At 43.6% G+C, this 12858-nt stretch overlaps 1 protein-coding gene across 1 annotated transcript; it reads left to right on the top strand.

Moving 5' to 3' along the window:
• The first annotated feature begins 567 nt into the window (after positions 1 to 567).
• LOC306780909 (glutamate receptor U1) lies at positions 568 to 10516 on the top strand. Its single transcript, XM_079273441.1, has 10 exons — positions 568 to 650; positions 848 to 923; positions 2835 to 2866; positions 4094 to 4273; positions 4996 to 5219; positions 5948 to 6045; positions 6765 to 6982; positions 7076 to 7295; positions 8557 to 8807; positions 10071 to 10516. The coding sequence occupies exons 2-10, from the start codon at positions 860 to 862 to the stop codon at positions 10167 to 10169; spliced, it is 1386 nt and encodes a 461-aa protein (XP_079129567.1). The 5' UTR covers positions 568 to 650; positions 848 to 859; the 3' UTR covers positions 10170 to 10516.
• Positions 10517 to 12858: the final 2342 nt, after the last annotated feature.

Here is a 12858-nt window from a genome sequence, read left to right as displayed (position 1 = left end):
GCACGAACTGATTGGAGTTTGGAGATCAAAGGTCACTGTAACAGGTTTTTGGCGACAACTCAAGAATCCATATAGTAATTATGACAATTTCAGAAAAATATTTAAAATGATGACATTTTGGACAGACAAGAATTCTCTGTTATCAGATGTTCTCACCGTTACTGATGGAGTCGGCCCCCTGGGTTTGTCAGGACGGAGAGGGAATGTGCTCCAAAACCAAATGTCTTGCTGTGAGCCCCCGGGACCCCCTGTCCATCCATCAGTAAGCTCATCATCAAATGTAGTTACACTTCACTCTAAGAGGAGGCTCAAAACTGACCCACACAACGTCTAGAGTAATGACTGTCTCTGTCTCAGCTGTAATGAAGGGATCTACATCATACAAGCCTGAACATGTCGGTGTAGAACAAACACACCGTGCTCCAGTAATCTCAAATCTCAGAGATTTTGTTCTGCATAAACCTCTGGCCAACAATCACGAGTTTGTTCTCCCTTTGCGGTTCTATCTCCTCCCTCCTTGTGCTCCCCTATATAAACCCGCACTGCAGTCCTCTGCACACAGCCCTCCTGCAACACTTGTGAAGTTCTGACACATTTTCTTGTCCCTCACACAAAGGTTTTTAATTCACATCGCAGCTGACATAAGTGAGGTAAGGGAACTTTTGTTTTGATAGCATAGTGTGACAATCTGTCAGCATTTTATTATATACATGTGTGTGTGTATATATATATATATATATATAATGAAGCATCTCATCCCTGAGGTTATTGTGCACGTTAGATGCTCGGGGATAGAAAATATCTGAAATTGCGATAATCATGTTTGAAGGATCCGTGTTGTTTTCAGAGTTGTGGAAACATGACGGGCTGCGTGGCTTTGGTCTTCTGTGTAGCAGCCCTGACTGCATGGAGAGTCACTGCAGGTAAGACTGATACACACAAGCGTGTTGGTTCACTTAGATCACATTTCTATATATTAAATATATATATGGACAGAAAATTGCAGCATGTATTTGTTTACATTTTTGTAAACTGCTACCGTTCTACTTCTGTCCAAAATGTAACTTTTTTCCAACCTGCTCAAAACCTTTGAGTGTGCGGTTGGCATGTTCGGTGCGCTGTTGCCAGCTGTGTGCTTGTGGTTGTTAGATCAGGAGGTGGGGTTTGTTATTCCAGCCCAGTATCTCTTGATTCATATTGGACAGTTTGCACCTCCTAATATACGTCCAATTACCCATGTGTCATTGCAGTAGTATACTTAAGGTGTCAAAGTGGAGAGGGTGTGGAGGTCTGGGTGGTGGATGGGGCCTGTAGCGCATCAGGTTTTGATGTGTGAGACCAGAGTTTGAGTCCTTTCAAAGAACTGCACTTACGTTTGCATATCTAAAAAGATCTTTGACCAAATGTTCCAGTCGCCAAACCTTAATAGTTTATTACCCGTAACCATCACGTAGCTCCCATGTGTAGATAGTGTGGCAGGGAAGAGTTCTCTGAACATTGGCATTAACCATCAGTTATGTATATTATCAATGACAAAATCGTATTCAATATCAACATTGTCTGATCGGATTTTGTTGGATTGCTGAACAAAGTTCTGAAAGGAAGAAAGCTTTTCTGCACCTTTTTTAAAAAATATATAAAAAAGGATAGTTTCCAAAAATTCTTAAATTAATATTTAGGCTACTTTTGGGTCCCACTAGTGTTTTGCCGGCATATAAAGCCTGCACATTAATGTTTTATAATTTAATTAAAATTTATGATTTGAGAAATTTTGTTTGGGTGAAACATTTCATCCAGTTAGTCGGCTTACGTTCTGCAGAGCTGCTTTGTGCTGCAGGATGGTTTTTACTCGGCCAATGAAATAATCTCCTCCAGAGCCTCAGTGAACTGTCTGCAAAGTCAAAGCCCAGCGGGCTCTGGCTGACCCATGAGACCGGGTCCCGCTCCCAAATGATTCTTCATATTTGCCTCCCGGTCCTGCTGGACTGCTGGGAGTCCTATCAAAGCACGGAGGATCACTGTGGCGTCCCCGATTCGCACCAGTGGAGGGGCTACCGCCTTGCTGAGGCCCAGAAAGCACTGTGATGAATCAATTAACTGTGTTGGGGGGGGGGGGTGATGATATACTGACAGGCATCTCCGCAGATCGTAGCTCCTGCCGTCTTCTCTGGAGGAGGCTGATGGGGTGTCATGGGCTTTATACGACCCAGCCGGGCCTGCTTTTGTTATTGCATGTATTTATGAGGAACTTGCACCCCTGGCACCTCCGCTAACCCCCCCCCCCCCCCCCCCCACCTCCTTTCTGTGACCAAGCCCGGCCGGGCATGTTAGGGCCCGCTGGACACGCTGTGAATAGCATTGGTCACAGTTACAGCAGAAAGAAAACAGTTCTGGGTGTCATGGGTAATGTCAGGGGATGGGTGGGGGGTTGAAATCCTGCTTGGATTACAGAGGAGGGGGGGGGGGGGGGTAGACTGGGCCATTAGAAGCTCAGCCACCCCCCTTGTAGTACCTTGCAATAGTCTCCTCAGTTATTCTCTGTGGGCCTTCTGAAAAACAACCAACAACAAGACGCTCATTGTCGTCTGGTTGGCTGTTTGGCTGATTTACAGCGGTGGCTGAGAGAGAGAAACACATGAAGGGGACTCAAAGCTACAATGGGCTTCATTAGGCTTTCAGAGGCCGTTCTGCACGTAAGCTTGTAGACATGAAACCCAACTGGCTGAGACCAAATCCTCTCATCTCTGTGCTGCCATACATGCTCCAGTACATCTGACTTGCCTCATGAATCAAGACATTTATTGTGGTGCTTGTTTTCTCCCCTCCCATTCTAGATGCCAAGGAGTTATCCATCACCACTATAAAGGTATTCTCTCTTTGAGCCTCTCTCGACACCAGAACAACAAGGTGGCAGTGGCCTTGTGCCGCCCGGACACATTAACTCAACCCACACTTAAATAGTTCTGGTTCATCGCAAGAAGCTTCTTATTTCTGTAGTTTGGCTGATTTCTAGTCGTGATTATTAAAGACCACACAACAGTGGCTGAATATCCAAAGGGCAGTCAGACGATCCCATTTTGAAATTCTTCCAGAGATAATGGTCTGGATCTTCAAACCAGAAAAATGAAACTTGCAAAATTCTGTAAGCGAGGTGATTTGCATTGGGAACGAGTAGAAATATATTTTACAGATTTGTTTCAACAAAATGACAATAATTTGGGGTACATGGGGGGCAAACATGACCATGTGACATTATTGTACAATACAGGATTTCCCTTCATTTTGAATACATTCTGGTGACTGCGCTCATAAAAATGATTTCATCTGAAACTACCCAACCCTTGCAACTCAAAAGACCTTGCAGTGTTCAAAGGACTGTGTAAAGAAATGGGAAACTGTCATATAACCATCACGCTTCAGTGAAACGAAGAGAAGATCTGAAATGTGACAATGTCAAGGAGTATAGCAATGGAGCGTGAACCATGTTGGGTACATTGTTGTCCTGAAAGCTAGAAGATGACATGTTGTTAGCCATGCTAGGCCTGGCATTGGAACGATGGGCTAAAAGAAGGAGAATGTCAGCTGTGTCTCGTGTTACCCAACTCATGAGTAACAAAGACGTGACCCGACTGGGACCACTGGGAAGATATCCGTTCCCATAAATATATCTAAAAGCTGTTCATGTTTAAGCTTTGCAGTAGTGTATACTTACTCTGAAGGAATAAACCACTGATTGTTTTCATTTAGAAAGCACGACACTTTTGTACTTTCATAGACGCCGTTATAGAAGACACTCCACAGACAAAAATCACTTGAGCAGAAGAAGATTTCTGCAGTGAAATTAACTGAATTATCCTTTAAATACTGCTACACCTGGCTGCACACTGCACATCCTGTGAACATTACACTGTGATTGTTAAATACTCTTTCATCAAAGCACTGCATGAACTTAAAAAAAACCAACAAATTTTCACCGAAAAGCAGCAATTTGATCTCACAATTGATTTCCTCTAAAAACAAAGAAAGAAAAAAAGAATCCTCATCATCTTCAAAGCCCGCCATCACCTTCACCCGTTTGTCCTGTCCTCCTCAGCAAGAGCCTTACACCATGAGCCGCGGCTCTGAGCTGGAGGGCTACTGCATCGATCTGATCTCTGAGCTCTCCAGGGAGCTGGGCTTCCAGTACAAAGTGAACCTGGTGAAGGACAACCGCTACGGAGCCGTGGACTCCAGCGGCACCTGGACCGGCATGATAGGTGAAGTCATCAGAGGGGTAAGAGTGCAACCGTCCTGGCTCTCCTTACGGTGTGATGCAGGACAAGGATGTTAGAGTATGTCGGGTGACATACTGTCTGTAATTCCATTTTTAAACAAAGAGCTTATGTACACGTTGTCATGTCAATCAAAGTGTATGGATATGTATTCATAAATAGCTCTATTTGTAGAAGGATCTCTTGGCCTGCTTATGGGACCATGTGGGAGAAATGTTGTGTAGTTTTGATAAGACAAAGGTGCACTGAGTAGAACCTGATATGAACACCTGTGAATGGAGTCCAGAAGGTGATATTTATATAATAAAATATTATATCAATAAACAAAACTTCATGAAATACATATCCACGTTAATATATGGGGTGAAATTTATAAACAAACCAATTCATTAAAATAATACTCAGGTCAATAATGTGAGCCATTTCAAAAAATAGGAATAATATAACATTTCATAATAATGAGTTTAAGTTGAATAATTTATATTGTGTTTATTATATATTACACTTTATTTAGTAGTTTTAAATTAAATATTTTGAAGGTGTCTGTTAGCAGTAATGTGTTCCAGAGTTCCTGTGCTGGATACAGTTTCATCAGATACTTGGTTTTACTTTTGGTCTCATGACAAACATCAGTCAAACATACAGTGTCTGACTTGAGTGATGTGGAGCTGTTGTACGGGTGAATGAGTCTGTAGTCTGATACGTCTCTCTGTCCCTGCATCAGGAGGCCGACCTGGCGGTGGCTCCGCTGACCCTCACCGCGGTCAGAGAGATGTTTGTGGACATGAGCACCCCCTTCATGCAGACGGGAATCAGCTTCATCCTGCGCAGAGACTCGGCCTCCGAAGAGAGCAGCTTCAGTCTGCTGTCGCCATTCTCCACCGACATGTGGGTCGGCATCCTCATCGCCTTCCTGCTGACAGGTCTCTGCATATTCCTGGTGGGCAGGTAAGCGCCCCCCAAAGAAGGGGTTGTTACATGCATTGTTGTTCTCCAGTGTACGCTAGAGACAGGGTTGTGTCCTCACTTTATATTCTACAGTTACAGACTAATTACACAAGATATGTTTAGGGGGGATTTTGACATTTGTCATTGTCTTCAAATATGAAAACCGTATGAAGTAAAATGACAACAAAACTTTTTTGGGTGTCGAGTCAAATACAGCACACGTGTGGCCACCGGATGAATGTACCGGTAAGTGACTTTAAAGGGACAGTTCAGCCCAAAATCAAAAACACATGTTTCCTCTTCCCTGTAGTGGTGCTTATGAGTCCAGATAGTTCTGGTGTGAGTTCCTAGTGTCGGAGATATCGGCCGTAGAGATGTCAGTCTTGCTCCCATGAAGGAGGAGTGGGGATCCATGTTTCCACATCCTGATGTATATTACAAAATGATAACTTCAGAAAACACATGGACTGCACTGACATCAGGCCTTTCTAGTGTTTTGTAATAAACATTAACACACTCTTCTGCATGTAGACTGCAGGGGCCATGATCGAACTCCTGATCTTCTGATCAGTGATGATACTTTACCTCCTGACGAACAGCCTTTCAACTTCCTCTCAGTAACTCCACAGACACCAGAGTTCTATATCAGACACATGCGTCCTGTTGCTGCATGTGCTGCTGTAACCTTGCTGGTTCTGAGGCCTGTGTGTGTGTTTTGTTTCCTGCAGGATCAGTCCCACTGAATGGGCTGAGCCTGGCACAGAGGAGCACAGCTTCACATTGCTGCACAGCTTCTGGTACATCACAGGAGCTCTCACCCTGCAAGGTAATGCAGCGGTCTGCTAAACTCAACCACAGAGACTCACAGAGACTCACACACACTGCTGGCCGTCTCTCTCTTTACGCTCTCTCAGAGAATCAGCTGCACTGCTAACCTTATTGTTATGCGGTATGGCCTTGGACAAATATTTCACGACTTCGATGTGCAAAAACTCTCAAAAGCCAAGAGATGTTTTGAATAAAAACTCAAAGTTAGTGGAGCCGAAACAATCAGCATCTTATATTTTAGATTCACATGCTGTAGTGTGACATCATCCTCTAGAGTGCATTATCTATATTCACAGTCCCGCAGTTTATTCAATACAACTGAATTGTTACTCCACATCATTTCAAACAACTGTATTTATTTATTTATTTTTGTTTTGTATCATCTTAAAGGAAAATACTTTCTTTCATCACGGATGAGAATTTCATTCTAAGTTCAAGAATAAATCAGATTCAGTGATGAACATATTCAACGTGGTGATGTTTTGGTCAACGCCCTGCACTATGCGCTACTTCCTTTTACATCGTCAGCGGGCCGGAAAAGAGGACATTTTGTGTGAAGGGTTTAGCAAAGTGAATTGTGAGTCAGAGGAATCATGACACAGTGTAATCCTCTCCGATAATTGCTTTAAACCGAGCATGAGTTTACATCGTGAGTATGAAGCTTTTAAAGGAGCGGGTTAAGTCCTGTCACATGACTGCTGGTCTGTGTCCCCTCAGGTGCTGGTCCTCACCCCAAAGCTCTGTCTGGACGTCTAGTCAGCGCCATCTGGTGGCTGTTTGCTGTGCTGCTTCTGGCCTGCTACTTTGGCAACTTCAACTCCATGTTGCACTCCGACAACAAACACGTCTCCATCAAGACTTTCGAGGACCTCGCGAACCAGGACGTGATGGACTATGGCACCGTCGAGGCTGGATCCACCATGTCTTTTTTTAAGGCACATTCCCAATGAGTTATTACAGCAGATTCTGTATCGTCTGAGTTTGATATAATGTAACAGGTTTTATTTTTGCAATATTTTGTTCCCCAGAATTCCAAGAACCCCGTATACCGGCGCATCTACCAGCACATGGAGCGCAAGAAGAGCTACGTGTCCAGCATGGAGGAGGGCGTTCGCCTCGCCGAGGAGGGAAACTTTGCCTTCATCGGTGAGGCCGTGTCCTTGGACTTGGCAGTGGCTCGCCACTGTCAGCTGAGCCGCTCAGAGGAGGCCATCGCTATGAGAGCCTACAGCATCGCGGCACCTCTGGGTGAGTGATACGGCCTCAAAAACGGGATTCAAACCTCTCCAATTTTTGATGAGAGCGCAAATTGTCTTATTGATTATGCCTGTATTTATCAGTGACTTTTTGGAATTCATGAATCAAACTGAAACTCTACTCCCCAGAGTAAATTACGCCCCTATCGAGCTTCTATTCCGATGATATTCATTCCAGGACTTTGATCATATCGAAGGGTTTAGTGTCATCTTCCATCACTGCCAGTACACCACAGAGGAAGAGACAGGAGCAGGGGGTGGACGTGAGGAGACTGTGATGGAGAGTGGACATTCAGAACATTAACACTTTTGCCTTCAGACGTTGTGAGACAACACATTTCATAAACTAGGTCATTTTGAAGCGTACTTCAAGGACCAAATATAATATTCATAACAACATTTTCACAAGTGTTTAATCACCTGAAACTAAGAATCGTTGTGTTTACACCCGTCTGCTGTTCTTTGCTGCTTAAGCAGTGATTCCCAATGTGGGGCCCAGGGACCTCCAGGCATCCGTGACACTTGCAATGAATTATTTTCTATAAGATATCTACAGATGACGACCATTTGTGCAAATAAAACAAGCACATTGTGTGCAATACTCCCACCCACATAAGCTTTGGGCCAATTTAAACTCACACTACATGATTGTGACTCACGGCAGTAAGTTCATTATCTTGAAGTTGAAGCACTGAGTGAAAGTCAGCTTTAAACTGGTCATTTTAACTGATTTATTAGGGCTATGCCAGTCTTGTACTGTTAATTTTCTGAAAGCTTCAACTACTTGAAAGTAAAACGCACTTTAAAAGTACCGGTATATAAATGGTACATGATTCAAATTAAAATGGGTTTCTGGTCATCACTATGAAACAGCTCTGAAGTATTTCAGTTGAAAAGTTTTAGAACACAAAATGGTTCCAATGGCATCTAATGGTTGTAAGCGTATTCGGTGTTACGATAAAGACGGGATCCTTGGAAACTCCCCTGTAAGTGGTCACTGCTCCCCTGTCGTAAAGCAGTGTTATTAAGGTCAGGAAGGTGTCTGAGAGAGGCGAATGGCGGAACCATCATTTTTCTCTTGGCGGCTCTCGTTACTGCACTTTCGTTCTTGTAGCTGAATGACAGCAAAACCCTGCAGCCATGTTCCGACATCTGATGGAAAGTCTGAAACCAAAACCATGGAGGACGTTACAGAAGCATGTTAGTTTTGGTTTCGGAGTAAGACATTAATCAGCCTCTCTTCCATCCACCAGGCTCCCCACTGGTCAAAAACCTGACCCTGGCCATCCTCAAGCTCAGCGAGTCCGGTGAGCTAACATATCTGCGGCAGAAGTGGTGGGCCAGTAGCTGCTTAGCTGCCGGCAATGGCCACACCTCCGAGGCCCTGCGGCCTCACGATCTGCGGGGCCTCTTCCTCCTCCTGGGCCTGGGACTTGGCATCGGGCTCCTGCTGGCCCTGCTGGAGCTTGTATCCAGGGCCCGCAACCAAGCTAAGGATGGCAAGGTGGGGACGAGTTTCACACAGTGTGTACTTTGGTGACCCCCTCTAGCACCACCAACAGCCTGACGTTTCTGGCTTTTACTGACATATCCCAACACCTATTGGATGGATTTTGGTACAAATATCCATGGTCCCCAGAGGATGAGTGCTTTGGATGTTCGTGGTCCCCTAACTTTTCCATTAGCGCCACCATGGAGTCAAATGTTGTATTTTTCCAATACTTTGGTTTATGACCAGATACCTGCAAAACTAAAGACATTCCACCGCTGCACTTTTTGTTTAGCGCTTAGCACATGTTAGCATGATATAGTAAGCTAACATATCTGCTAAAGGTCCGCATGTTAGCATTGTGACATGTTAGCATGCTAACGCAGTACACTACGATGGAGGACATAGGCCAAATCCCAATGTCCCCCCTTACGGACTCACGGACTTTGAGGCGCGCTCCGGTGAAGTCCGTGAGGGTTTAGGGATGTCCCACTGTCAAATCATCGAGTGTTTGAGGCTCTCTGGCAGACATTTTGAGCCCTTTATGAACCCTTTCCGTAAGTCAGCATGGTATGCTGACTTAGCCTAAGGGAATTACCCACAAATCATTGCAATGTGACGTTAAACACGGGGTAACCAGTGGACGCATGGAGACGTAAACAAAAAGGTAAACAAAGAGGATGGCTCACGTGTGTTCAGCCTGTCATATTAAATTCACTTAGAAACATTCAGGGTTAAAGATGGAACAAAAAATAAACATGAAATCATTAGATATTTATTTATTCATCAAATATTTGATTTTGTCATTGAAGCTGTTTTGACAAAAATGAGTAAATAGATTATATGAAGTTCTCATCTTGTGAGGAAAGAGCCTGAAGATGTTCAAATCAGGGAGTACAAAGTATAAAATAAATACACACAGTTGTACATCATATTTTTGTCGTTTTCATGGCAATGTGATATGTTGCAGCAAAGTGCTGTCCCGTTCCTATTTACACCATCTCAAGCCCTCACAGTCTCTCACACTCACCCACTCACCAGGTGACGTCAGTAAGTCCTTGAGGGTTCAGGGTCTGAGGGTTTAGGGGGAACATTGGGATTTGGCCAGAGTAAACATCATATCTGCTAAAGGTCTGCATGCTAGCATTGCCATTGTGACATGTTAGCATGCTGACATCAGTATTGAGCTCAAAGCACCGCTGTGTCCAAATACAGCCTCACGGAGCTGCTAGCATGGCTAAGTTAATGTTCTTTACCATTTCCTCTCTTCTTTCACAGAAGTCGTGCTGCTCGGTGTTCACATCAGAGCTAAACCGGCGATTTGGCAGCAAGGGGGAGAGTGGAGAGCAAGAGGACTCAGACAAAGGCAAAGCCTGAAGGAAAAGTTTACATGTTAGCTTTTGATAGATAGTGTCAGATGTGTCCTGTTCCATCAAACACACTAACTTTCTCTGTTGCCATAGTAACAGCTATGTGCTGTGTGGTCCTGCAAGTGTGTTTTGTACTCTCCTCCAGAAAAGCTTGTTGACCACATGGGACAACGCAACTAGCAGCTACTGTACAGTGTATTAGAACAGAGAGACTTAGAGTTTCGATGTGCAAATACTAATCACTGATTTGTTCATGTTATCAGATATCCACATCCCATCGCCATACTTACTTCTTGTTGAACTATAATGGTTTTATAACAAGTTTATATTTGCTTGCATGTTCTAAATAAATCACACAATACACAGAATTCTCTCTTTTTTCAAAGTATACAATACAACTGTACTGTTCATGTTGGAAACTTGAGTACATCTTAGCAGAGCGAAACGTTGTCAAGACATGCAACATCAGAGACAACAATATGCAAAACAACAAACCAGACAATCCCTTAGATTACATGTTAAAAGCTGCTCTTTTCAAGATGCTTTTTGTATAAATCATGGATCTGTGTCAGGACCGTGAAAGGTGGCACTCAACCCCACAGAGAAAGAGCTAGAGACCTGTGTCTTTTAATGTTGCAAACATATCTGTATTCCTATGATGGAAGTATCTTGTACTGGAGAAGCTGTTGTGTAAAACGCATATTGTACAGGAAGTGCAAGCAATTGTGAATCAATATCACCTGCTTTGGTGCAGATGAAAGCATAAAGGGAATGGTTTTGCAGGTGGTGGCCACAAACCATTTCCTATTTTCTAGTTTTGCATTTTTCATTTTGCAACACATTCATACGAGCCGACACAAGAAAGGTTTGGTGTGTCCCCAAGCACAGTCCCAAGAGCGAGGAGGAGATACCAGGAGATGGGCCCTTACATGATGAGAGCTGGACAGGGCCAAACAAGGACAACAACCCAGCAGCAGGACTGGGACTGTATCTGCTCCTTGGTGTGAGGAGGAACAGGAGGAGCGCTGCCAGAGCCCTACAACGTGACCTCCAGCTGGCTACTCATATGCATGTTTCTCACCAAACTGTCAGAAACGGACTCCATGAGGGTGGCATGAGGGCCCGAGGTCCTCTATTGCGACCTGTGATGAACCTTGCAGCTCGATTTGCATTAAGAGAACATGAGAATGGACAGGTACGCCCTGTTCTCTTCACAGGTGAGAGCAGGTTCACAATTAGCACATGTGACGGACGTGCTATGCTATGCTGCATGCAACATCATCCAGCGTGAGTTGTGTTTGGCAGTGGCTCAGTGATGGTCTGGGGAGCCGTAAGTTGGATCAGCCGTGATTTCGATGTTTCACTTTGATTTTCGGTGTGATTGTGAATCCAGCCCTCAATGGGTTAATGATTTTGCTGTCCGTTGACCGTTTTTTACATCATTTTGCTCTCGACGAATTACACAATGAAGATCAATACACCAATAAAGATTTCCAACTTGAATATTTCGTTCTTCGAATTTCAGCAAACATCCCAGTATCATTTAATGCAAAAAAAATGAAGGTATCAAACATGCATTACTACTTTGCAGTTAAATATTTAACATTTATTCCAACATGAAAAAAGCAGTAAATAACACTTTGATAAACACGTCAGGACATCTTATTTTAGTCACCCTCACAGGCATCAGTGGTGTATAGTAACAAAGTAGAAATACTTCGTTACTGTACTTAAGTAGTTTTTTTGGGTATCTGTACTTTACTTTACTACTTATATTTCTGTTTACTTTTACTTTTACTTCACTACATTTTGCAAAGAAAACTGATACTTTGACTCCGATACATTTCCCCTGAAACCTTCGTTACTCGCTACAAAATCAAATCTATCTTCAGAAACAAAATGAATCACGAGACCAGCGTCGGGGACTGTGGTGGAACACAGGCTGCAAGCAAGCAGGTTCCCAGTGAGCACTAACCCGGATTTCAACGTTGATTTCTGGTTGAAAAAGCGTTGATATGGGGTCTGAACGTCTAAGACGTATTTTAACCGTCTTTTGAACCGGCTAAATTACGGTTACAATATCAACGTGCCACAAAACACCAATTTCTTTTAAAATATTGATGATTTGATCAGTTGTAGGTTGAAAGAGACGCGATGTTGGTTACTTTAAACGTATTTCTCCAAAATCATATTACGCTGTCCGTTCATATGTGGTCTATACGAAGACGTGATTTCAATGCATTCAATGTCTCATATAAAACGTCGTAAATATGGAACTATAGACTGTGTGCTGTCAACAAGAAGCTCCCAGGACATCATAATGAGAGCAGAGCACATTATGTCTGTATATGTTCACTAAAATACAACTCTGTGTTTACTGCTGGAATACGCATGCGCACGGACTCTGCAATTTTCTGCTGAGGGAGAGGCTGGCTGGAAACAAACACGGCACTATTTGAGCTAGCTAGCTAGAGCTGACTGAGTTCATGAGCGAAGTGAACGAGCTGACGGAATAAACGAGGCTTCACGCTAACGACACACTCTGTAAGGACTTGAACTACTTATTCCAGTATTGCAAACCGAAATATCATTACCATACCATTACTATCATGTTATGCTCATCATGCGGGCGAGGCTGCTAGCTTGTTAGCATGTAGCGTCAGCATGTTACGAACAGTAAACAGTAGACATGTGTG

The sequence above is a fragment of the Melanostigma gelatinosum genome (genome assembly GCF_949748355.1).
Source record: "Melanostigma gelatinosum genome assembly, chromosome: 8".
Taxonomy (NCBI): Eukaryota; Metazoa; Chordata; class Actinopteri; order Perciformes; family Zoarcidae; genus Melanostigma; species Melanostigma gelatinosum.
Note: the sequence above shows the minus strand (reverse complement) of the source record. Positions and strands in the feature narration are given on the sequence as shown.